This window comes from Pongo pygmaeus, chromosome 11, assembly GCF_028885625.2.
Source record: "Pongo pygmaeus isolate AG05252 chromosome 11, NHGRI_mPonPyg2-v2.0_pri, whole genome shotgun sequence".
Taxonomy (NCBI): Eukaryota; Metazoa; Chordata; class Mammalia; order Primates; family Hominidae; genus Pongo; species Pongo pygmaeus.
In genome coordinates this window covers 77,781,222-77,808,934 of record NC_072384.2, presented here as the reverse complement: position 1 = coordinate 77,808,934, position 27,713 = coordinate 77,781,222, and the positions used below count along the sequence as shown (strand labels likewise).

Genomic DNA, 27,713 nt, shown 5'->3' with positions numbered 1-27,713 from the left:
ATATTATATATAAAGTATATATAAAGTACTTTGTAATTTCACATTTTAATCCTATATGAGCCTGCGTATAAGTGTCAGGGTCTGTTGTCTTTACTAATTGTAATTTTATCAGTGACTATGCTTCTGTTATTTAGCCTTATAACTTCTCCTTAAATTGTACTCTGAGTTACTTTTTGTGTTAAGTGTGGGTGACAGAATTGGATTTAAAGGTAAGTCTCTTGGACGAAGGAAATAATTTCATTGTTTTTAGAATTTAAACAGTTTCAACAGTTTTGGTCTTACATGCTTTTTTTGTTTTTACTTTTGTCATACACACAATCTCACTTTTGTATTGTTCAATAATTTGAAGAGGAGACATTCTGTTATTAATTTTATTATTAACAACCTTAACAGATTTCAAAAGATTCTTAATCTTACATTTAATTATCAAAGTAAAAAAAGAATGAATTTTAATATTTCTTTACAAAAGAGAAGGATTTTACCCCTTACCCACCTCCATCCCCCCAAAAAAATAAACTGCCATTCCTTCTTGGCCTTCATTAACTTAACCTAGGGTTATAAATCCCACTGACAAATTTCGAAATAGATAAGTCATATAATAAACCTCTTTTTTTTTAAAATGAAATTTACAATTACCTTCATTATTCTAATAGTTTCAGTGATGATTTCAATACTCACCGACTGGCCTTTCTTTCCTCATTCTTTTATTCTTAATTTTGATTCATTTTGGGAGTGTGGTGATTAATTTTTTTCCAGAAAGGGCAAATGAGCAGTACATTGTATATCACAGAATGTCTGTTACCTTTACAATTTGGATGAGTAGAGAAATCTTGGGCTACAAAACTGCAGACATTGCTCCATTCCAGATGGCATTTAAAATGTGTAGAAGAGGATCTTCAGTCTTGTGACTTTTAAAATTTTTTAGATCAACCATGTTTCTTCTATTAAAATGAGTTATTGTTTATTGGGAACATCTATTAGTCAAAGGATAAATCTCTGTAATCAGCCTTTTTGATCTGCACCTTTTCTCTTACTATATTCGTCGGAGGGTGCTTTTTATCTTTTGCTCTGGCGCTTTTTGTTCATCCTAACTTATTTAAGCTGCAGAGAATCCTTTAAAAGAAAGCTTTTAAAGCACAATATATAACATTGATGAAAGCAGTTCTGATCTGGATAATGAACAAAAAGTGGGGGAACTTCCCTCCATCTTCGCTTTGTGGACTCATGAGAACCCACAGGATTCTGAAAAGTAGTTCAGTATTCACTGTTCATCATGGATTCAATTTTCTTTAGTGCTATGACTATTTACTATTTCTGACTCAAATATTAATTTAGCTTCTCCCTTTCTTTTCTCACTCTTATTTTCCTGCCCTCTTGCCATCATAATACCCTGCTGCACCATAGGGGGAGCAAAAGCAGATATTTTCTAATATTTCTTGTTCTATAAGCACTGGAAGAACAAAGTCCTTCTTTCTAAATGCTACAGGACATTGCTCTTCTCTCATTCTGCAGAACTGTCTGTTTCACCAGCCTCATGCTGATTTTTGCTTTATTCACTAAGAAAGAAAAACTTTAATTGAAGTATAAGATAAATAAAAAATGCATACTCCATAGAGTGCAGCTCAAAAACGATCAGTTATCCCCATCCTGGTCAAGAAAAACAAGACCACCAGCACACCATAACTCCCTTTGTGAACTCCCCCATTCCATTCTGCTCAAAGGTATGTTTTGCTTGTTTTTGAACTCTGTAACTGGTAATCCTACAGCACATCTTTTGTTGGCTGGTTGCTTTTGTTCAACATTATGTTTGTGAGATTCCTTCAAATCATTAAGTGTAGCAAGTTAGCTCATTTCCTTGCTATAGAGTGTCATATGCATTCTGTTCATGGACATTGGGGTTGTTTCCACTTTGAGGCTACTATGAATAATACCAAGAATGTTTTTGTATGTGTCTTTTGGTACATATATGTACACATCTTTGTTGGATATATGCTTAGAAGTAGAATTGCTGAGTTGAGGGTATACATATGTTCAACTTTAGTAGATACTGTCAAACATTTTCCCAAGCGGTTGAGCCAATTTGCATCAGCAGTTCTTGTTGCTTCACACTGTCACCAGTACTTGGTACTGTCAACATTTTAGTTCTTGCTGTTCATACCACTGTTAGGGTAGCTTATTGTAGTTTTAATGAGCAGTTCACTGATGACTAATACGGCTGAACATTCTGAGTTTTAAAAGATTCTTAAGCTTATATTAACTATCAAATTAAAAAGAATATTTTAATATTTCTTTACAAAATGAATCTATCCACTCCTCCTGTCCTCTGCCAAAACAAAACAACCCCAAAACAAAACTAAATAAAACTCCCCAAACAAAAAACCCTGCCCTCTTCTTGGTCTTCTTTTGTGAAGTGCTTGTTCAAATCTTTTGTCCATTTAGTTACTTATTTCACAATGAGGTTATCTAGGCCAGTTGCAGAGAACTGTCAGACTCTGAATATTGCTTTCAGCTCTTTCAGTTTACTGAAGTAAGTGCTGATATAATATCCAGCAGGTGGTCAAAGGTGTTAGACTCATTTCATTTCCCCAGGAAATCCCAGGAGGTCCGTCAGATCTGCAGTAGAAGAGGGTAAGGGACTTCCTTGCAATAAGATCAAAGTTCTCAGTGTAAAGAAGCTGAAAAGAACATTCCGCACCCCCCACCCCAACCCCTATCTGTAAGTATTCTAAATCAGCTGATGTGCAGAGGCTAAGACATCTTTCCGTGCTGGTTATGTCACCTTTGTCATTCATACTCTTCAGGTCAGAGGCGGGATCTTTTATGACTCCCCTACTGAGGTGAATGCCGCGTGTGGTTCTCTTAGTCAAGCAAACCTCCAACATAGTGCAGCTTCAGGGCCACTAGTGAAGGAATGCAGAAAGAAGCCTATTATGACAAGACTCTCAATAGCTGTCTCAAATTAATAGTATAGCCTTCTCATACATAAGTTAATAAAGAGTGTCAGAAGATGGGAGGCTAAGGTGTCATCTTGTTTTATTTGTTTTTGTTTGTTTGTTTGAGACGGAGTCTCACTCTGTCGCTCAGGCTGGAGTGCAGTGGCGTGATCTTGGCTCACTGCAAGCTCCGCCTCCTGCGTTTCCACCTTTCTCCTGCCTCAGCCTCCCAAGTAGCTGGGACTACAGGCGCCCGCCACCACGCCCGGCTAATTTTTTGTATTTCTAGTAGAGATGGGGTTTCACTGTGTTAACCAGGATGGTCTCGATCTCCTGACCTCGTGATCTGCCCACCTCGGCCTCCCAAAGTGCTGGGATTACAGGCGTGAGCCACCACGCCCAGCTGTCATCTTGTTTTATTAACAGGATGTTCCAATGTAGAATTGGAGTCAGCCATTTTTTAAAATCCTACCCCTTACTGGGATTCTACCGAATTTCTATTTAGTAGAAATTCTTTCTAGTTTCCACTAATCTTAACCTAAGTTTCTATGATTGATATAAATTTTCTTCCTACTTAATGTTTTCCAGGTTGTTTTTGTAGAACCCTGAGAGAGGAGGTTTGCAGAGGCTTGTATTTACACTAATATTATCTTTCTTATTTTCTAGATGAGAAAACAGACCCAAAAAGGCCATGTGGGTACCATATATGAAACTCATTTTTGGGGAACTAAAGGCTAATAATATCAACAAGATCTAGAAGACATGATAAATTCCTGCTACAAATAGCTAAAAGCTATTAAGTAGAAGCTGGATATTCCAGGCACATTGCTAATCTTTAAGGATGATGTAAGGGAGATTTACTTCCGATTTTTTTTGTGTGTGAAATACCTCCTTTGAGTTAACATAGTAAAATAAGACTGTAGGGACTACATTACAGTACCTGGTATAGACTCCTTATTGCCTATGATTCCCAGATTTAGGCTAAAAGTAGTAGGAGATGAGTCCTGTTAGGAATTTCTGGTGAAATAAACAAGCCAAGATGGTACCTAATGGTAGATGAATTCTGGTAGGAGTTGGTGATGATAAACCAAAGGTAGGTGCTATCTTTCCTAGTACACTCTTTTTTTGCCACCGTTGACTCAATCTTGATATTGACAAAGCAGCTCCCCCTGTCCAGTGCTCTCAAGCAACTATTGTAGATTGTTTCTAAAGTCAGTCCTTTAAGTAATAGATTAAAATCTTCTTCTCTACCCTCTTCAAAATGGTCACACTGGCACTTCTATTAAGTTACGAATGTACTAATATAGAAGAGGGAGGAAGACTTTTGTGCCAGTGGGACAATGATATAAGAATGTAAACATTATCTCCTAGGGCCAAAATCCAACACAATGGATAGGCTTTGTTTTATTTTAAATTTATTTTTGAGATGGAGTCTTGCTCTGTCACCCAGGCTGGAGTGCAGTGGCGAAATCTTGGCTCACTGCAACCTCCGCCTCAGCCTCCTTCGTAGCTGGGATTACTCCAAAAGATTCTCCTGCCTCAGCCTCCTTAGTAGCTGGGATTACAGGTGACTGCCACCACGCCTGGGTAATTTTTTTGTATTTTTTTTGCAGTAGAAACAGGGATTTACCATGTTGGCCAGGCTGGTCTCAAACTCCTGACCTCAAGTGATCCGCCCACCTCAGCCTCCCACAGTGCTGAGATTACAGGCGTCAGCCACTGCACCCGGCCCAGATAGGCTTTGTTGACAAAGAGAAAAAAAAAATGAAATTACATATTTTTATATATCAGAACTTCTAGTAAATTAGTATATGCCTTTAAAGTAGATGACTTTAATTTTTTTTCTAGCATAAAGAAACAACAAAAAAACAGAGCAAGCAAGCAAACAAAACCCTTAAAAACTCTGAGCTAATGAATGCTGTTACCTATGTCTTGTTAATGCTAGAAAATATTAATAATATATAAGCAAAAAAATTAGTTGTAACATCATTACTTACAAAATCAGAAAAGAATTTGGAGAAGAATTCAGAGAACGTAGTTTCACAGAAGTTATTGGTGGGAAGCACTTTGGTTATTCTTCTGTGCTCAGTATTTCCCCCAGTTTCTGTAGAAAACAGTACTGGTTCTTGCCTTTTCACACAATTCTTGAGTTTTGTACCTCATATACAAACAACTGTTTAAAAATGGTCTCCTGATGCCTTCCTTCTGCCACTTCTGTAGAATTTCGGTCAGACAAGCGGTTTCTAAGAGTCCCACGGTGGTATAGCCTAGGTTAGCTAGCTCACATGGACCTTGACATCCAGATACTGTCTTCAATTCATATATGACAGTCACAGAACTCCCTTTCTCTCAGATAATTACTCAAATTTTCACAGAGCCTGGTAACTTTCTCAAAGTATAGTGGGAGCTGCATTTTCTACTAAGGACAAGACTTTTCTACCTTAAATAAAGTCAAAGCATGGCCATTGTAATGAATGAACTACAACTTGATATTTTAACTGAATATTCCTGTCTGATCTCCTACCAATACCATACCTTCAGTTCCCAGGATCCATGTGTTCTTGAGCTACTGTTTCTAGAAAAGGAAATAATGCAATCCATTTATTAGAATTCAAGTATTAAAATGGAACTTCTTGTCTAATAAGGATGATCATTTTTGTTTTCTCTTTACTAAAATCATATGTAAAAATAACTGCCCTGATTTTTAATAGCGCTTACCATCCACATATGGAACAAAGCCTGCGTGTGGCTATACCTCTAGGTGAAAAGGCAATAGATTTCACTTGTTCTTGCCCTCACTGATTTTTAGCTTTAGTATTTATTAAAGGTATTGAAAGTTACAATGTACCTATAAATCAAAAGGTTTTTGGGTACATCAAAAAAGCATTCATTTTACAAGAAGATTCATCTTACGATTATAAGAACACTCACACACACACAGAGGTATTTCTGTACCCTGTTGATTATTCTATTTCAGTTTTTTTGACAATGATAATTACATCTCCTTCATACTCCTTTGTCATTTAAAACAAATAATGTGTACCTACTTACTTTTTCAGAATCCCAATCTTTGGTAATTTACTTAGACAATTCACTTAAAAATAAATGTAAATAAAAATATTAGGTAAAAGTTTTGAATGGCATAAACAATTACCATCCTTTACAAACATCAAAAAATATTCACTAACATAAAAAAGATGGCCTATTATTTGTTATTTGTGAGACTGTGTTTTTCAATTTCTTAATGCAATTCATATTTACTGACATTAACTGAGGAAAAACCAGATGCTTAATTCTAAAAAGTGCCCAAGGTAAAAAGACTAGGAAACAACTTCTCGATGCGTTACTTTTACAACAATCCAACCTAAGGTCCAACATATGAAATCTCTTTGGGCCAGTATATTCCAAAGTGAATGCCACTGACCACCCCATCATAACCACAGCTTGTTCAGAAACTCACCCCAAACCTGCAGAACCAGTATACCTACATTTTAAACAAACACTCATGGTGATTCTTGTGGACACCAAAGTTTAAGAACCACAGTTTTGGCCGGGTGCGGTGGCTCACGCCTGTAATCCCAGCACTCTGGGAGGCCGAGGCGGGCGGGTCACCTGAGGTCAGGAGTTTGAGACCAGCCTGACCAACATGGAGAAACTCTGTCTCTACTAAAAATACAAAATCAGCTGGGTGTGGTGGCACGTGCCTGTAATCCCAGCTGCTCGGGAGGCTGAGGCAGCAGAATCGCTTGAACCCGTGAGGTAGAGGTTGCGGTGAGCTGACATCGCACCATTGCACTCCAGCCTGGGCAACAAGAGCGAAACTCTGTCTCAAAAAAAAAAAAGAACCGCAGTTTTAGGCATCTCAAACACCATCATTTCCATCTCAGTGCCTTAAATTAACATTGGAATGCTGTACTTTATCACCAATGTTTATCACCACCTAGTGGTAAAGTCCCTTATTTCTACTTTCTATGGGTTCATTCATACTGAATAGGATCCCAATTAAGAGAGAACAAAATTCAGAGAAAGCTAAAATTTTAGAGTAATAATTTCCTGGGTATTTTTCACTACCTTTTTATCTATGGTAGATGAAACCTGTGGAGCTAAAAATACTGAACATTTTCTAAATGTATTTAACCATGAAAAATTCTTTCCAGTATTTCAAGGAACATAGTTTGGAACATGTTGCTTTAGATGCAGCAAATTTGACAGTTGCTTTCAGTAAACTACCATACAAGACCTCAGTTAATGAATTTACAAGAAGGCTTTAATCAGGCTTATTTTAAATGTTATTTCTTATTTTAACTACATACTTGAAAAGTTTATTGAGATGTATTGCTTATTATTTAAAAAAAATTTTTTAAGAAATATATACTAATAAAACTTCACTGTGTTGGCAGTTTTAATAACTAACATTTGCTGGGCATCCAAGTATTTATATATTATGTTCTCATACTCAAAGTGCATCTGAGAAGTAAACATTAAGGTGAAGACATAAACAACTAGATTACTAAATGCTATTTTTTAGGTTCTAGAATTTCCTCATTCTAAGAAAAATCTAAAATTCTGGCTTTTAAAATACAGCTTTAGGGATCAACTGCAAAAGATAGGAAGACAGGACCAAGGCTAAATGAGAGGATTAAGATGAAATGCACTCTGAAGCTGAAGTAGGCATTGTTTACTGAGACATGCAATTGGGAAAGAAAACAAAACAACAGGTTGTACTGAAAAAGCAGTGTTTTGTAGGTAGAGAGGTATCATATGATCTCTTTAGAATTTATACTAAGAGTCAAAGAAATACATCTAGATAAGGCACCTTACTCTTACCACAGCTGTTTGCTGGGACTGGCTGCCTGACTGGTAGAAGGGAGAAACCGGGATCATTTAATCTGAACAGAGAATGTGGAGGGCTGACCAGGTATATGATAGCTACCATGTGACAGATTCAAGCTCTCCTAGAAAGCCCAGTGAAATACTTTAATAGGGGAAAACTGTAGGAAATAGGATCTTATCTCAATTGTGAAGATTAACCAAAGACGCAATAGACTCAGGTAGGAGGTAGAGTGCTCCTTTCTATAACTAAGTGTTACTTTTACACGGTTTAGATTAACCACCTGGCAGAAATATTTTTGAGGTAATTCAAGCATTAGTTACATGGCAGAGCCCAATAACTTGTAAGGAACAATTTAATTCCAACCTGTGAAAACTGAACTATGTGTACAGTAAATGAGTTTGGGATAACTACACCTATTTTTTGGTAATTAATCCACAACTTTCCTCATTTAGGTTTTTCATTGCTTTGTTCTTTTAAAAAATTAAAAACAAAGAAACAGAGGACAGTGGCTATTCACAGGTACAATAACAGCACTCTGCAGCCTCGAACTCCTGGGCTCTGGCACTCCTACCGCCTCAGCCTCCTGAGCCTCAGCCTCCTGAGTAGCTGGGACTACAGTCACGCGCCACTGCACCCAGCTTTCCTTTCTCTTTAAAATACATCCTCTGCCTCATAGAAAGATACCTGGCCCAATTCTTGTCAGCAGTTTTGCCTGTGAAGATACGACTAAATTTTCTTATCTAAATTTGCTAAAATCACTGACTTTTAAAAGAAAAGATTTTAGTTTTCCAATGGAGATGTCCAAGTATAAGATACTCAATTATTAAGATTGCTGAATTTAATCTTTCATCGTTTGAGTCAGAATGTGAGAAGTATAATGAGGAGATAATTATGTTTTAACAAATGCATATCATTTATAATACCTTTTTATGAAAAGTGCCAAATGCTTGATTTAGATATACCTTTTTGATACATATCAATTCAATGCCGGAGCTAATAAATTTTTTTTGTTAGAAGTTTTCAAAATACAAGCAGAATAGATCCCTAATTTTTAATCTTTATTTAGTTTTAGTTTTTATTTTTGAGACAGGGTCTCGCTCTGTTGTCCAGGCTGGAGCAGCACTATTGTGGCTCACCGTAGCCTCGGTCTCCTAGGCTCAAGCAATCTTTCCGCCTCAGCTTTCTGAGTAGCTGGGACTACAGGCACACACCACCACGCCTGGCTAATTTCGTAATTTTTTGTAGAGACCAGGTCCTCTATGTTGCCCAGGCTGGTCTCCTCTTGAACTCTAGGGCTCAAGTGATCCTCCCATCTTGGCCTCCTAAAGTGCCAGGATTATAGGTGTGGTGAAAACCACCCCTGGCCCTAATTTTAATCTTTAATTTCAAAATAACTATACTTCCTATTGTAGTCTGTTTTGAAAATTCCTTACATGTCATATTTTTGGAGTGGCCATTATTTCTATAAAGATAAAGATGTCCATCTTCCAAAGCCACTGACATTTATTTAAATTTATTATTAACAAGTTTTAATTTTTTTATCACTGTTGCCTTATAATCTTAAAAGAGCTTTACAAAATTACCAACACATTTTGGTATAACTAAAAAAAATACAGTATAAAATATTTCCAATGATTTTGTCTTTTGTCCTTAGATTAAGTGTAAACAGTTAAGCTGCATGTATAGATTGAGTAGCAATTACCATATTTTACTGACTCTAAGATGCAATTGATTGAAAAAAGCACCTTTTCATGTTTTATTAAGAAAGAAAATAAGGTTGTCAATTACACTATGCCACACAACTGATATAGAGATGCTTCTACTTTCAGGGGTGTTAAAATGTGAAAGATGTGCATCTCAAAATCAATGACATATGGCATTTAGTCAAATTCTAAAGACTGTCTATTAAATTTTTCTGTTCTTGTCTTTCACATAAATAAGTCATGATTTAGTTAAGCAAAGAAAACTTTATTTCTGCTACACGTAACAACATATTGCTCTAAGGAACAACTACTATATTCGTTTTAGCATTAATGTATGGGTTCAAAAATACATGTCAGCAATCCCTGCTTCCCAGACAAAACAATGCTGTACACAGACTATCAGGTATATGGAAAAAAAAAAGCTGTCAACTGTCCACAGGGAATGCGTCCAGTCACATTTTCAGTCAGTCAGCTGAGGATTATGTCATTATTTAGTCTTTGTTCTGTAGAAAGAACACAACACAAGTATGAAAATCATCACCTGAAAGGAAAGGAAATAGCTGTTGTAGTATTCCTAAAATGTTAGGAATTGTTCCTTTATTTCAATATACCCAATGTTATCTGCTTAATCATAGCTGCCCCCAAATACAACCAAACTTACTCAGAAGGGTGATGCAGGTGCTGAATTTCTAGAGGGAAAGTGTTGTGAATTAAGAAAAAATCTGATGCTCTGAAATACTAAAATTTATATTTTCCTCAAACAGAAAGAGAATTACATTGTGGTTATCAGACCCATCTCAAAATAGAATTCAACTACTTTCAATGTTATATCCTTGGATCAGTTGCTTCTATTTCCCAGTCATGACTCACTTAATCCCAGGCCCATACCTCAGAGATAAAAGAAACCAGCCTTCATGAGCTGTGTTTGCAGCCTCTTAAAAATTAAAGAAACAAACAAAAAAGTGCACCTACCCCAAAAAACTTGTCACAATCATATAAAATTTGGGAAAGTCTTCCACAGTATTTTATTGAACCTTAAAAATAAGGTAATATGTTTGTTTAATACACCAACAAAGAAGAAGAATCTCGTAATGGAGTCCATTGTAAATAGAAGATCCGCAGCAAAAATAAAAAAGCCATGCTGCAATTAGAAGAAATTCAAAACCGTGTAGCTAATCGTATCCTATCCAAATAGCCATTTTCAACTAACCTGACCCTACTTTATCTCTGCCCTGAATATGTGTAACAGTTCAAAAAAGGGAAAAATGATAGATTAAAATTTTTATGAACAGCCATGCTGAATATGCAATTCCTCTAATGCAGGAGATTGGATGAGTTTAAGGGAAAAATGTGGTATTTATAAAGCTTAGTTCTCACAGCACCAACTGGCCACGAGGTAGTTTTATATCATCATACTTTTAGTTTCTGATCATTTGGATGTCATTATTTTAGATAAGAAGACATCTCAAAGGTTTCACTGAAGCTACAAATGCAAGAGTTTTCAAAGCCTTTTTTTCATTTTACAAGGAATTTTGTTGACTCATTGTCTCTCAAAAGCCCTATGAGAAAACTGGGCCTCAAAAAGGCAAAGAGGGTCAGGCGCAGTGGTTCATGCCTGTAATCCCAGCAGTTTGGGAGGCCGAGGAAGGCAGATGACTTGAGCTTAGGAGTTCAAGGCCAGCTTGGGCAACATGGCAAAACCCTGTCTTACCAAAAAAAATTACCCAGGCATGGTGGCACATGCCTGTAGTCCCAGCTACTTGCAAGGCTGAGCTGTGAGGACTGCTTGAGCCCAGGAGGCAGAGGCTGCAGTAAGCCGAGATCAGGCCATTGCACTCCAGCCTGGGTGACAGAGTGAGATTCTGTGTTTAAAAAAAAAAAAAAAAAAAAAATAGGCGTAGAGACCAGCCCAGTCGCAGTTAAATGGCTTTTTATTTTAAGCCCAATATTCTCTTTAACATGTAAATAATCATTAGAAAAGGTTCAACCACAAGATTAATTTATATACTTTTCTACACTGAGAAGTCGAAAGTCTATATTATTGTCCTTTTTAAGAACAAAGATTTATTGAGTAAAAGCAAGAACTATTTATTTCCTATTATTGAAATATTCACAGACTGGAAAAAACACATTTTTTGCATGCTAGATGATAGCTTCTCCAAACAGAATTCATTCTTAACATTTTATCCATAAACAGGAAAAAATGCTTGCTAATTCCTTTCCACTGCCAATTTAATATATCCAGGGTTAAATTGCTAACAATGTATGGTACAATGAGAGTGGTTTTGTCATTTAATAAAACATTTAAAAAGATTTAAAAATTAGGATTATTCATAATGGGCCCAATGGGCACTTTCTCTTGTCAAATGCCTTCTATGAAGGAGGAACTAATCATGTGATCTGTTCTAGGAGAGGAAGGGTCATCAGCAGTGAGGCCTGGCAGGAATCATTCTCATACGTGCTAGCTCACATAATTGGTCAGAAAGAAAATCTTAAGTGAAAAAAATAAAGGTTTCAAGCCAGTAACTTCAAACTGAATTCAAAGTGCCTGCCATCTACTACATTTGACCTATAGTAGACTTGGAAAGTTAGTGTGTGGGAACAGGAGAACGGCTTCCCCTGAAATTCAGAATTATTTTACAGAATAAAAACAGCCAAATTTTAAGCCAGGCGCGGTGACTCATGCCTGTAATCCCAGCACTTTGGGAGGCCGAGGCGGGTGGATCATGAGGTCAGGAGATCGAAACACGGTGAAACCCCGCCTCTACTAAAAATACAAAAAATTAGCCAGGCGTGGTGGTACATGCCTGTAGTCCCAGCTACTGGGGAGGCTGAGGCAGGAGAATCACTTGTATCCAGGAGGTGGAGGTTGCAGTGAGTCGAGATCTCGCCACTGCACTCCAGCCTGGGTGACAGACCGAGACGTCTCGGGGGGGGAAAAAAAAGCCAAACTTTAAGGAATGTTTCCCCAAACCATACAGATATAAACTAACTGTCACAGTCAAAGAAATTGTAGTTTGATTTTTGAAAACTAATAAATAAAATAGGAAATGGAATTCATATGGCTGTATGTATCAAAATTTACAATAAAGAGTTTTTGGTTGTCAGGTTTTCTTAAAAAATACATATATTCATACGAGAATATTTTCTGAATATATTGTTTTAATGCACAAACTCACAAATATAAGTCCAGAAAACACCAACATTTAGGTTCAAAAGGTCCAAAAATGATAGATTATTTGATATTGCTTTTTAGGCATTTCATTAGAGAGAAGTCAAAACATTATCTTTATAAACGACTGTTATAAATTACCTCAATTCATAACTCAAGACACCAATTCTTCAAGTTAAAAATCTTTAGAAGTATTTCAATTTTTTTTTTTTTAAAGCAATCCTTATTCTAGCACTGGACAACTTTAAAGTTTATATAAGCACATAATAAAAAGTCTAATTCTTAAAATCTAAGATTTCACAAACAAAAACTATTATTTATCTTTCTAAATTGAAATGTGATTTTATTTTATAGAAGGGTAAAAACATTCTTCAGTAAATGTCAACAATTTTTAAAGTTTAAATAGTTGCAAAGCTCTTTTAACCGACAACTTCTAAATCACTAAAAAGAAAAGTTCATAAAGTACTTACACATATTCCTCATTTACTATTTACTCAATATGTTTTAAAATTCAGATTAAAAAGGGCTTACCTCAAGAATCAGTAAGTTCTTTGCCGTTTGTTAGATTCTTCTCTTGGCGAATCTGCCAGCATAACTTTAAGTCTCACCCCATTCAGAATCTTTCCATGTAGAGTGGCAATGGCATCATTAGCACTTATTCTATCGGCATACTTGGCATACCCCACATTTTTTCCTGACACAAGGTAAACTTCGATCAGGTTACCAAAACGACTGAAACAAAGTGAAAAAAATAATCAACCAAAATTGATAAATACAACTGCTCAGGTCTAAAATTTGGAGTCCATTCTTGACTCCTTTTTCACCCTTCTCCCCAGATCCGACCTCCAACTCATGTCAATCTTAAACATCTCAATCAGTCAATTCTATTCATTCTCATTCAGGTCTCTCTTCTCATTCAGACCATCATCTTTTCCTTAATCTAACTCCTTTTTCACTAGTTTCCTTACCCCTGAGCTTGTCCCTCTTCAATCCATTTTTCACTCTGTCTTCTGAGTGATCTTTCTAAAACATAAATATGATCATTTACTCCCTAAAAGTCCCCTCAGCAGCTCCCCACTGCCTCCATGGTGACAACAAATTCCTTAATATAGCTCTAGAGCCTTTCTGACATTGTCCTTGGACTCTTTAGTTTCATTTTCCCTAATAATCTCTCAAATTCCCTATTTAACAGCCCTTCTTTTACATTCTCTATGGCAGAAATAACCATGCATACCCCCAGCTTTCACCTGTGGAGAAATTATTTTTATCCTTCAGGTCTCCACATACACCTTCCTTCTTTCAAGGCTTCTCAGAGTTTCTAAGGTAACTGCTCTTCCTATGTATCTTACACATTCCTTATCACAGCAACAATCACCCTGGGTTGTAATTTTCTGTTTACTTGTCTGTTTCCTACATGAGATCAGCTCTAAGAGGACAAGAATCATAATGTCTTGTCCTTTTAATATTTTGTTTACATAATGTCTCTTGTACTTAGCACAGTTCCTGCCTTGAACAAAGAGGAGGTTCAAGAAAAAGCTAAATATATCAGTTAAATAAAGGTCAAAATACTTGAACCATATCCTGATAATTTTTTTCCTTTTGAGCCTCAATATACTATCACATTACGTCCCTGATATTTTGTGCAGCTCTTTAACAAGCTTCCTATCTATCAAATTCACTAACATTCTTATAAGGCAAATGGGAAAAAGGCCTAAAAGAAAAAGCGAAGAAAGGAGTTATGTTAAAAACACAAAAATAAATAAGAACCTTCCCTTTATTATAAAAAACATTTATATATTTTTCCCTACAATCAAGTAATTGTTTACACAATGCAACTGTATAATCCTTAAGGATCCAACAATGCACCAACAAAACAGAAGATGCTTAGTAAAAAAAAACACAGAAAACAAAAAGGGTCTCACTCTGTCACCCAGGCTGGAGTACAGTAGCACAATTGTGGCTCACTGCAACCTCGACCTCCTGGGCAAAAGCAATCCTGCCACCTTAGCCTCCCAAGTAGCTGTGACCAGAGGCATGTACCACCATGCCTGGCTAATTCTTGTATTTTTTGTAGAGATGGGGTTTTGCCATATTGCCCAGCCTGGTCTTGAACTCCTGAGCTCAAGCGATCCTCCAACCTCGGCCTCCCAAAGTGTTGGGATTACGGGCATGAGCCACCACACCAGGCCCATTTCATGTTTCAAAAACAAAATAGCAGGAAATTCTGTATGGAGCCTTAGGATGTGTGACTGATAAACAAGAGAAGAAAATAATCAGAAATTGAAAAAGATGATATAAATAAGGAGTTTTTAAAAGCAGAGAACAAATAATCTCTACCTGATAGGTACTGGATGAAGGAAGTGTCTAGATTATGAGAATAATTAAATTACTAGTGTAAATAAAATATAACAAAAAGTGTAACTTTCTTACCAGAATATATCTTCTAATACGTCTAAAGGTAAAGGATGAGGATTAAACACAATAAAAAGTCTTTCTTTCACAGGAGTTTCAGCAGGGGCTTTTTTTTTGCATGATGGAAGTACAACATCTGTCTGGATTTGAGGCAACTGTGATCCAGAGCTTCCTCCAAATTGCTGTTAACAGGTAGAAAACAAGAAAAAGAAAAAAATGCCCTTTAGGGATTTTTGGCCAAGAGCTAAAGACAGATATGTATCATGGCATCTATGTGGTCTTCCACAATAGCTCTGAAAATTTTCATACATAGATAATCAACAAAGTATGATTTCTCTTCACATTTATTTTATATGCTATTGATATATTATAAAGGTTAAATTCTTACCTACTTACCATAAATTGTTGCTGACTTGGGTTATTCCACACCATTGATGCAAGCTGTGCAGCTACCATCTGCGTTGCCATTTTTCTAAGGAGACTGGAGACAATAACTGATAATTTACAGAAAACTAAAAATATTCAGTCTTTTAACAGTAACTTGTTTTGTGTGACTTTCTCACCTGAGAGGTCAATTGTTTCTATTTTTATTCTTCAAGTCCTATCAATCATGTACACTCAAAGCTCGGCTTTAGACACTCTTGGAATGGTACTTACTCTGTTGCATTACTTCCATCATCAATGAAGGAAACACCTATTCGGTTCCCAGGAGGGTACTGAAATCCATGTAGTTTGTATTTTGCATAAATAGCTGATGCTACATTAAAATACTGAACCACTCCATGACCTAAAATAGAGAACATACAGAAATGAAAAAGGAAAGCAGACTGAGTGCCTAAGGCCTATGTTACAATCTATCACAAAAATGAAACCATGTAGAACTCTAATATCACACAACTAGTAAATACAGAATCAAATGTATCAGAAAACACAGTTCTGTTATCATGTGTGCAACAGGTGTATTCCTAGAAAAGGAAGAAATAATTTAGGGAAAAATATGAACATGATATTTTAGGGAAAATGGAATATTAACATACATCCTGTCTAATAAGTTTAGTTTTAGGATACTAGCTTTTCTTATACGATACCAATATACTTAAAAGTCTAAATTTTTATTCTTTGAAATCTACTTTGAAATTTTAAGATTTTCCCAACCATACTGGGTAGGAAATGAAATGAGAAGTGACAGTTGAAAAGAATATATACTCATCCTGGCTATCTGCAGCAGTAGGGAGAGGAAAAGTGATTTGAATGAAAAACAAAAAGATAGGGAACAGAGGATCTCAGATCACAAGTGATATATTTTACATTCCTTTGGAGAGATTTCTGCCAAAGGGACGAATTTCAATTTAGGAGAGTGATGTTGAAGGGAGGGACAATGTTATAATGCATTCCTTAGAGAGCCCAGGAGCTTGTGACACAACCAAAAGGTTTTCACATTTATAATACAAACCACTGGGGAAACACTTATAATTTATGTTCATCTGGAAACCCAAGCATCCAATATTATAATGAAATTAAAATAAAACACAGAAATCAAATGACCATATAAAGTTAATTCAAATGAGATTCGAACTGTATGATGACACTTTTATTAATAAAAAGATGTTCCAATGACACATATATTTCAGACACATCCAACCAGAGAAACAGAAGGTACAGGAACAAATACATTTTGACATACCAGATAAAAGGGAGGGAACAAAACAAAATAAACACAACTTCATATGCATATAACAAATGTGCCAAAGAACACAAAAATACGTGCCTAGAAGTCTTAGAACGGAGAATGACAGCCTATGATCGGGTTAAGGTTGGGGATGGCTCAAAGACAGTTCTACAAAAAGACTAGTGCTGGGTTGGGTACTAGTGAGTATGTGGGGTTGTCTGTATGAAGGGTGGAGTTACCTTAGTCCTGTTGGTCCACATGACCAAACTCATGTCACTACTTCTATGTCAACAGCCATGCCACTCTAAAAGGACTAAATCAGGTATCCTTACAAAACTGGAAGAGATGCCAACCAAGTATGATTTCTCTCTACCACCCCTCACTAACAAAGAAAAAAAAAACCCTTAGATTTACTGAGTGCCCTATTACATGACAGAACTTGCATTAAGTTATTTTACATATTTTATCTCTAATTCTTACCTAACCCTGGCAAAGAAGGTATCAATGATCCAATTTTACATACGAGGAAAGAGAGGCTCAGAGGGGATAAGCAAGTTGCCAAGGTCTCAAAGCTGCATGCCACTGCTGGGATTTGTACCTGATTCTATGCAAAATGGAATGCCAAACTTTCCCATTATGCCACAATGCCTCCATTAACAAAGAGCCTTAATAAAATCAAAAGCTTAAAACACAAAGATGGGTTAGCTAATGTTAGATAATGGGTTTAATCAATTAACTAATTAATAAGTTCACATGGCTGATATTGGAGTCTTGCTTCCATTGAGAATTGGAAGAAGCAGGAGAGAAGCAGGGCATTTAGATGCTTGGAATGAAAGGAAGGAAGGGTATAAATTTAAGAGAAAGAGATCTAGGGATGAATGAGGAGGAAATTTTGTGAGTTTCATAATTTTGTCTAGCATTAACCAAAAGAGTACATAGTGATAGAGGCTCTATCCTGAGGTATTTTTTGTTGTGCAACTGGAATACAGAATGTTATATTTTGTGGGAGTTAAAATATATTTTACAGTGAACAATTTTGTAAAAAGAAGACATATTTCCAGGGCTTTGTTTATTAAGGTATCACCATATTTTGAAGTCTAAAGTAGAGAAAAAGGAAAGATAAAATTCCTGTCACATGAGCAGTACTTGACATAAAAGTGCCACTGGAGAAAAGCCATTTTAACAAAACTGTGTGTGTGTGTATATATATATATATATATATATATTTTTTAATGTGAACATTATTTTACCATAATTTGAATAAGGATCTCGTTGAACTTCACAATATTCCAATCCCGGTACTATATCAAAAATGCTGAAAAGCTGTTCTTCAGTGAAAGGAACTCTTGATACAACTGACAAGCGTTTGGAGATTGCTTCCTGGCCTCGGCTGTCATTCTTGTCAAAACTTGAAAATTCAGATTGTTGTTCTCCAACAATATGAAAAAAAGTAAATCTTTAGATTTCTACACAGCCAACAATTCGCTTAACATTTTAACTACTAGAAAACAAAGAGTCCATTGTACTGAATAAAGGCACCATATTTTGTAGTATGCTTCTGGTCATCAGAACTACCGATGGGACTAATGACAAGAAAAGACAACTCTCCCCACTCCCCTACCTTTAATGCAGAAATATAAGAAGAAATGCATAGTCTAATTTCACAGAAAGAAGTTTATTAAGCAAAACTGAAAAATATGGTAAGTATTTTACCTGAACGTTTACGTCAAATAACATTCACAGGCCTTACTTTCATTACCCATTTTCCCCTTTTTCTATCAGAGCTTCTTCTTTTACCATTCCTCTCCTTTCTGTAGCCCTAATTTTAAAGCAGCAGTAGTTCTGGGACAAAATTTTAGGACTCATACGGAGAGGATATCTACATATGTCTTTTTAAGTTTTTGATCAGCTATATAGAGGCAGAAGCTCACCCAAAAAAGTGGCAGTGGCAATAGTTTCTAATATGAGGAATGCGTAACTTAACAGAGAAAACTATAATTAGAAATCAGTTAAACAAAATAAGTGTTAAATATTAAGAACTTCAGGAGTCATAATCCACTTTTTAGGAATAAAAAAACTACATTTAAGATTTTTATTCACTAGGTGAAATTTATAGATGCCCAATAACAGAGTATTCTTTAAAACCCAAATTAGATCGCATATACTACACTACACTATTAAAAGTAAAGGTTGCCTACTTACCAAATGGAAACATATTTACTCTAGGTTCATGTCCCAAAGCCTCTTGCCTCATATTACTATAATAATCTTGTTCAGAGGATTCAGAAGCTTTATTTTTAGGTTCAGCCAAGATTGCTCTAAAACCTGAAAAAAACCCATGAATTTCAAGTTTCATAGCAAATTTAACATACCTGCAAATATACTTGATTGCTAGTGCCTGACTTAGCTTTATAAATATAATTTTACAAAGCAAAATCTATACAATGGCCATCTCCTCCAGACCTACTTCTTTGCTTTCTGGAAGATGGCAAAGAGTAAATGACAAACAGCAAGAATCCCAAATTACGGGTCAATGTAGACATGAAAGATCAGCAATTCTATGCTATCCGTTCCCATCTCCCCCTATTACAGATAACATCGTCATTCATTCACTAAGCTCCTCAACATCAAAATCCTGTAGGGCTTCTTCATATTTAAGCTGTCACCAAGTTTCTTCCTTTGAAATGCACACAATTAGAATATGCTATCTTTTACTCTAACTTCTCTGGCTCTGTTTTTAATTAAGATTCTCTTCAATTAATTACAAGAGCCCTTTAACTGTGTTTTATTTTGCTTCTGGATCAAGGGTTCTTAACTAGGGGTCCAAGGATGAGCTTCAAAAGGTGGGAAGATTCCGCGAACCCTCTGAAACTTTAAACAAAATGCTTATTATGCATTTATGTGCACATGGGCATATCTCAACGGTTCAGTTTTCTTCACATTATTCAGTGGCTTAAAAAAGGATAAAACCAGCCAGTCTGAATTCTTCTCTGGAAATCTATCATTAATACCGTGGGGTTAGATCAACTGTTCTTACTTTTGTCTTTCTAAACAATCTACAAAGGAATCCTAATGTGGACTAACCTTGAACTTTTCCTAACCTCCAATATATGGTTCCCATGTTCCAGTGTACCTAGTTAACTGTGTCTCAGAATGTCTCAACAGAAATACTGTGCTTTACTCAGACAGCTGCCTTCACAGCACCAAGCAAAAGACATGTTTATTCCTGGCATTGTGCCTCTGCTAGCACTGCTCTCACCTTCTGTCCTGCCTCCTCGACACCAGACACAAGTCCTACCCCCTCAGCATGTGTTGCCATGCTCATCCAGCACACTTGTTTTTCACCATTGACAGACTCTACCATACACTTATGAACATTTTTTTCATTTGGCAAATTCTTATCAAGTCTACTATAAATGGCAGTTACTTTTATAGAGAGCTTAATAAATCTTTATTGAGGGCCTATTATTGTACTAGATACAGACAAATAAGACACACTTCTTGCTTTCAAAGAGCCTTTAAAAAAAGTTCTTCCATTATTCTTTATTTTTTGCCTATTAGATCTTGGCTACCCAATACAGCTATAAATTCCTTAAATGCGAAGGCTGCCATATACTTCATCTGTATCCCTCTACTTAGCATATTGATCAGTATACTGCAGGTACTCAATTAGTGCTGGCTAAATGAGAAATTTAGAAGGATCTAAGAGAAAATTTGGGTATGTACCTTAGGGGTATCTAAGAATTCTACTGATTAACAGTAATTATTTCCAGTATGTATAGATTTTTATAATGTCCTAAAATCCAGGAATTTAATTACTCTACATATCATTTCTAAAGGTCAATATACCTAACTAGAAGTATACCAACAAAGAATATTCTCTTTGACATATTTAAAATTCTTATTCTTCATATATACAGCAACATCAGAAGATCACATTCATGTCACTCTAGCTTGAAATTAACCCTATCTATATCAATTACCTATGTTAGCACATCTTATAAATCTTATCCTTAACCTATAGGTTTATTAGTTATACTTTATACTCTTTGGGATGTAGATCAAATATAAACAAATATAAAGAATATTTTTAAAATCTTGAAAAGGTAAGTCAAGTTTTTAATACTTAAAATTCTAAAATACACTTAGAAAACCTTAAAAACCTATAAAAATAATACCCAAAGTATGCATTTCACTTACTAAGTTAATGTAGTTGCTCTTATTTCTTCAAGATAGTGCCTCAATGAATGTTTAATCATAGCCCCAAAATATTTTTCTTCCTTGGACTGTAAATATTTAAATACCCACTGCTAGAATTACATTAGCAGATACAGTTATTAGCAAAAACTAATATTAAATTCAGTTATTTAGAATAATCAGAATTTTTTACAAAAGTTTTTAACAATGTTAAACACATCCTTACTTCGATCACAGTTTTCTATTGCTTGGGCAGCTTGTGATGGTTTTAAGTATCGTACGTAGCCCAAACCTTTACTTTCTCCAGTGACTTTATTCTTAATAATGCTGCAATACTCGATATCTCCATACACCTAAGAGAGTTAAAAGACATGATTTTAGGGGACTTAAAATTAATTGAACAGAGTATTTCAGAACTAAAAATTTGTTTATATGTGACCCTTGCACGCAAAGAAATAAGCAGTATAAAATATGCAGATATTGCATATTTGTATATGCAAATATGCTTATTTCATAGACGAGGAAGCTGGGCTTTAGAGAAATCAAAGAGGGACAAAGTCACAGAAGAGTAAGAATTTGTACATGGTCTGGATAGCTCCAAAGTCTTGCTCAACGGTGGTTAAGAGCCAGAGCTCTGGAATTAAACCTTCTAGATTGAAATCCTGAATCAACCACTCATTAATTAGGCAGTTTACTTATTCTCTCCGTGCCTACCTCTTTACTAAAGGGGCTAACAGTAGTATCTACCTCACAGGGTTCTTTAAGGGTTAACTGAAGTAAAACATGTGAAGTGCTTACATGGGGCTTGGAACATACTCAAAGAACATTAGCTATTATTACTTGTCTGTCTTCTAACAGGAACATAAATGATTGTGTATTCTTTTGAAGGAGTGCTTCTCAAAGGGTATCTCTAAAATATGCTGGTTCACTCAGAAAGTTACCATTCTGAGAAACATGCAGTAGTGTTTACTTTCAATGTTCAAAGAAATATGGAATATAATTGGTATTTATTATTTTACAAATTCTTATGTAATCAATTAGCAACTTAATTATTGTACATTATAAAGTGTTATATTTGTTCATTAAGGAAAAGATAAAAATTTATAAATATTTAAGGGTAAAAAACATTTTCCTTACTACTGGAGGATCTATAAAATATACGTTTTCGGTATTTGTTATTTTTGAAGTATTTTATTGAATTCTCATTTGGGGTAGGACAGAAAGTTTGAAAATTACTTTTTACTGCTTGTTTTCTTTCTTGCTTGTTGCCACCCAATTCATGGGAGGATTAGTAGAAAAAAGATAAAAAACTACAATTCAGAACAATTTAAAAATGGCTTTTTAATAATTTGTGTGAAAGCTTATCACTGCATAAGTTAATGGCTAAAAAGACATAAAATTATCCTCAAATTTCATTTATATAGGTCAGAGCTATATTTACGTTTTCTTCTTTAAATATAATTCCTTCAAAGGCCCAATTTTAGGACAAAAACTCTTCAAAGAATAAGCCTTTCTGTGAATGAGTACCATGTCAACACACCATAGGCCGGTTCTCATGACTAGATAATACAGTTCACACACTCAGGTCTGCCTGATTCGCCTCTACATGCCAGGCAATAGAGGGGAGTGATAAAAGCCTGCTTTGAAATTTTAAAGACCAAGAGCAGGCTCCAGACTCCGACAGCCTGGGTTTAAATCATAGCTCTACCACCTACTAGTTGTGTGACTTTACTTAAAAGTTTCTGAGCTTTATGCTTCATTTCTGTGAATCTCTACTTTCACAATAAAGTAGGGGGAGACTACCATTACTATTTTCCAGCTTTTATATATTCTTTAATTTTAAAAACTAATTTATGCTAGGTTTAATATTTAAAGAGTAGATTGAAATTGATGAAAACAGTTATGTAACTCCCCATGACTACTCTATTGACCTTATTCCAACAACACTTCACATTTAGTACCCATACAACCTATGCAGGACTATGAGTTATCACATATGCTAGCTGATTAGAATAAATACCTTAAATTTTTCCCGCAGATCTTCTTCTGTGTAGGACTTCGGTATCATAACAAAGATTCTTGTAAGTTCTTCATCTTCAACATCTCGGTGACTTCCAGATGATCGGGACTGAGCAATGAAAACCTAAGAAACAAACAAAACTCCCAAAATAAAATAATGTCAACTATTTTCCCATTTCTTAAATTTTTTCAAAAGCAATTATTCTTGCAATTACTTCTTTTTTTTCTTTGAGACGGGGTCTCACTCTGTCACCCAGGCTGGAGTGCAGTGGTGTGATCATGGCTCACTGCAGTCTCAACATTCTAGGCTCAAGTGATCCTCCCACCTCAGCCTCCCAAGTAGCTGGGACCACAGGCACACACCACCACACCCAGCTAATTTTTTAATATTTGTAGAGACAAGGTCTTGCTATGTTGCCCAGGATGGTCATGAATTCCTGGGCTCAAGTGATCCTCCCACTTTGACCTTCCAAAGTGCTGGGATTACAGGTGTGAGCCACTGTGCTGGGCCTGCAATGACTTTTTTTATGAGATAATACCAATCTCTGCATTGTGTTTTTCCCAAATGTATTTCTACTTTTGCATTTATTTTTAGCCAGAGTAATTTGAAGAAACATAATACAATTAATTAAAACACCATAAACAAGGGCACTGGCATTGTTTGTTTCTTTTTCCTTTAAAGGGGTCTCTATATCTTGGTCTCTGATCCACTGCTGGTAAAGGGGGCTCTATATCATTGAAACATGAGAAAACTGGAACTTATGAAATTCCAGAGTAGGAAGCAGCAACCAAGAAAACCACAGTGTTAGAGACATATCCCTTTATAGTCTACTTCTAGTTATTCCTTCAATAAATCTATACTATATGTCAAGCACTATATGAGTACAACTATTAAGTAACATGGAAATGGCCCACTAGAGTCTTGTGGCTGATATCAGTAATAAATGGTAAATAGGGAAATACAAATAGGGAAGCTTTAAGTATATGCAAAGACACTAGAGAAAAAAAAAAGAAGCACAGGTTAAGATGAAATTGGAAGTGCCATCAGAGCACAGATTTCTATATTTTAGAGGACTGAGGTGTTTCAAATCTCTGATAAAGGAGACAGTCTATGTAGAACATACGTAAAATAATTAACCTCCTCATGGTAGATTTCTCCCATAAATTTTTACCTTCATAGACTGTGTGTTCATAGGCTCTAGATAAGAAGCATTCTTGCAAAACTACAGCCAAGATTTTTTTCTTCTGTTTTCTAGGTTTCCCCCTTTCCACCAGATAACATAGTTGGTCACAGAATAACTTTTACTTGGACAATCTTTTCTGGCTGAGGCCTGGTATGATAATATTGTTGTCTTATAGATCTTCTGAAACTTTGCAAAAGCAAAGTACAATAGAAATATTGAAGCTGAATTAATTTAACTGGAAATGCTGAAAACAACCCAAGAGTGTTCCAGTTGAAGATGGCTCAAGTTGCAACTGCTGAATGAAACTAGTCTGTTAGGGTGTGGTGGCTCACAACTGTAATGGGAGGTTGAAATAGGAGGCTCACTTGAGCCCAGGAGCTTGAGACCTGCTTAGGCAACATAGTGAGGCCCTGTCTCTACGAAAAATAAAAAAATTAGCTGGGCATGGTGGTGCACATCTGCAGTCCCAGCTACTCGAGAGGGAGGATGAGGCAAGAGGATTGCTTGAGTCTGGGAGGTGGAGGCTACAGTGAGCTGTGATCAAGAAGCCACTGCACTCTAGCCTGGGTGACAGAGTGAGATTGTCTCAAAAAAAAAGAAAAGAAAAAGAAAAAGAAAAAGAAACTAGACTGTCTAGCTAGGTACTACAGTGAAACAACCTTCTGGCTAAAACTGAATAGTCAAAAATGTGGCAAAGAAAATAGTAAAGTTTATTTCTTTTTGGGAACAAGATCTTTAATTTCTCTGAGGCTAAAAGAGAGGGTACATTTCAGGGTTGGGCCTTTAATTTCTCTTACAGAAATTTATCAGGGGAAGGTGGTCCATCAATTTCAAATATGGGACATTTTTTTGAGTTGCCCACAAGGGCTCTGTGGCCATGTTACACTCAAAATATAAAAACCCTCTCCACTAAGGTCATAATTGGACAGCGATAAAATTCATCAGTCTAGTACAGGGGTCAGCAAACTATAGCTCCATTTTTGGTATAGCCCATGATGTAATAACTGTTTTTACAATTTTTAAGGACTGTAAAAACAGACAAGGTTATGTGACAGAGACTGTATGTGGCCTGCAAAGCCTAAAATATTTACTAGTCAGCCCTTTACAGAAAAAGTTTGCCAACTCCTGATCCTGTATGCTGTGGCCCTACCATTAATTTTGTTGCTGTCATTCTGACACACTTCAGAGGGTTGGAGAGGTGGGAGGAAGGGACTGTTTACTGTGTTGTTGGTATATTCCCAGGCTCCTTCTTTTTTGTGGATGGAGCAAGACCTCCAGAGACTGAAATATCTCTGAGTCCTTTATTTACATAAGTCCATATTAATACCATTCTCAGTCTGGAAAACAATTTTTTTAAAAAATTGAGAAAATATTTTGTGTAAATTACCAACAGAATAACATACACAGCAACTATTTACATGGGGCAGACGAAGGGTACAATGTAAGCAATTGCCAGATTCTCAGGATTGAGTCCTGATTTGAGATCACAGGGAGTAAGCTGTGACATCTTGGCTACTACTGATCAATAACAAGCACATATTGAGGGCTTACCCTGTGTGAGGCACTGTGCTGAAAGCACAGATTATGTCAAATAACCCTCAAAATGATCCTTCCTGCCACGTGTCATTATCACAATGATTTGGCTCTTCTTAAGGCAGTTTACTTTGGTCTGCTTTCAAAGAAAAGTTGCAGTAACGGAAAGGGTCAAGAACCAAATGTATGCTATTAACACTTTCAGAAACAGAGCTCATTCAAAATAATTTTCCAAAATAACAAAACGTGAAGAATATGTTAACAGTGACCGTTTTAAACACCTGCACTTATTCTTTCTGTACATGTATTCTTTCGTCTGGTACTAGGAAAACGTCCAACACCAGAGGTCCCCAGTTTAAAGTACTTTTGTCAAGTTGTTAACGCCTCATCTCTACCTGAGGAAAAGTAGAGTTTTTCCGTTTTTTATATATGGAAATCTGGGCATCTGAGAGAGGAAGGTCAGAAAAGTACTCAAAGTAGGCTAGGACGAGTTTGGCAGTGAACTCAAGAGCTGGTGGATTAGTGAGGGTGAGGGAGAGGGGAGGCCCAGCCACTGCTGTTCTGTCACCCGGTGGCTGCGGTTGCCGGGTCCGCTCTCGTGGGGCAAACATTCCGCATCCCGTCCCCTTCCCTGCAACCCGGCGAAGCTTCGTGGGAGGGGAGACTCTCCTCAAAGCAGCCCCTGTCCCCAAGCCAGGTGCTGTCTGGTCAGCTGCCGGGAACGGATGTTCCACTCCTCCCTCACCTCGGCAGAGCAGCAGGTGAAGGGAGGTCCAAGAGGCCCACTCCTTCCCCCGAGGGCACCCCGACCCGGGCACCCGCACCTTGATGGGCTTGGTGTCGTTGGGGCCGAGGCACTGGCCATGCATCTCCTCCATGGCCCTGCAGGCCTGTGAGCTGCGGGCGAATTTGACAAAAGCAATGCCCTTGGACTCCTTGGTGTGCTTGTCCCGCACCACCCAGATGTCCTGGATGTCGCCAAAAGGCGAGAAGCGCTCCCTCAGCACCGACTCAGGCGTGTACTTGCTGATCACAAGGAAGATGCGGCTGTTGGGCGGTTCGTCCAGGCTGTCCACGCCCGGGCGGAAGCCCCCGCCGCTCGCAGAGCTGCCAGCTTCGTCCATGGTGCTCCACCCGAATGCAGTAGCCTCACTGCTCTTTGCTTCTGCGGTGTCTGCCACCGTTGCTGTCTCACACCCAAGCCTTTGCCGGCTCGCTGCTCCGCTTCCGGGAGAAAGAGGAGTCCCGCGCCAGGCGCTGTCCAGCCGCGCAGGATGCGGCCTTCCGGGGAGCGGCCTGCAGCGCCCCCTGGCGACGCGGGGGACCCTGACCCAGTCTAAGTCTCAAATCCTCAAATCCAGCTGAGCCTAGGCCCAAGTGTCAGATGTGCAATCGTTGTTCCCTGCAGGCAGAACAGCGCTGCCTAATGCACAGGCTTTCCCAACGCTGGCTTTACCCCACCCCTAAGGCCAAGGATTCTTTCCAGTGTTAAAGAAAAAATTATTCATGACACTCGTTAGAGATGGTACAGGAAGGCCAACTTTGACAAAGGGAGCCGTGGAGATAGGTCCAGGGACAGCTGCAATGGGGTCTTGCAGTGGGAGAGAGAGATTGGACTGAATTTTGACTCTAATAAGGACAAATTTCTAACCAAGAAGCTGGGTGGGAGGTCAGTGGATGGAAAATTACAAGGAGGGAACATCAGTGTTAAGGAGGATTCTGGCTAAACCAACTTGACAGGATAGTTGCTGAAGGCAGGCCAGGGTGATTGATATCCATGGTAGTCAGACACCAAGAATGAGGATTTTCACTACACTGATTCAGCAGGATTCTTGCTCAAATTGGATTCTACAAGGACAGAAAGCCCAAGATCAAGCCTAGTCAAGCAGAGGACTCAAAGGAGCCTAAGTTTTGGTCAAAGCGGAGAGTTCTTTGTCACCATCTTGGTCATAAGCTCAATAGACGATCAATATAGGACAGAGTTCAAACTATACAGCATTAGAGTTGGAAGGAAGCTTTGAGATCATTCAATTTCAGCGTCATTTGTTAGAGATAAG

The 27,713-nt window shown here is 37.2% G+C and overlaps 1 protein-coding gene across 5 annotated transcripts; it reads right to left on the bottom strand.

Annotated features, from left to right (window-relative positions):
- Positions 1 to 360: 360 nt before the first annotated feature.
- RBM45 (RNA binding motif protein 45) lies at positions 361 to 26,939 on the bottom strand. Of its 5 annotated transcripts, none has more exons than XR_010122853.1 (11): positions 26,481 to 26,915; positions 22,941 to 23,063; positions 21,147 to 21,273; positions 18,926 to 19,048; positions 17,974 to 18,153; positions 15,712 to 15,841; positions 15,451 to 15,535; positions 15,073 to 15,236; positions 13,174 to 13,374; positions 4,564 to 5,508; positions 361 to 2,900 (listed from the first exon to the last, which is right to left on the bottom strand). XR_010122853.1 is itself a non-coding variant. In XM_063647640.1 (11 exons), the coding sequence occupies exons 1-9, from the start codon at positions 26,778 to 26,780 to the stop codon at positions 13,182 to 13,184; spliced, it is 1,425 nt and encodes a 474-aa protein (XP_063503710.1). In that variant the 5' UTR covers positions 26,781 to 26,915; the 3' UTR covers positions 361 to 2,900; positions 5,469 to 5,508; positions 13,174 to 13,181. The 5 variants fall into 5 exon arrangements, 3 of the variants coding, with proteins under 3 accessions (XP_063503710.1, XP_054334710.1, XP_063503709.1); XR_010122852.1 differs by having other exon boundaries at positions 17,974 to 18,162; positions 18,929 to 19,048; XM_063647640.1 differs by having other exon boundaries at positions 5,469 to 5,508.
- Positions 26,940 to 27,713: the final 774 nt, after the last annotated feature.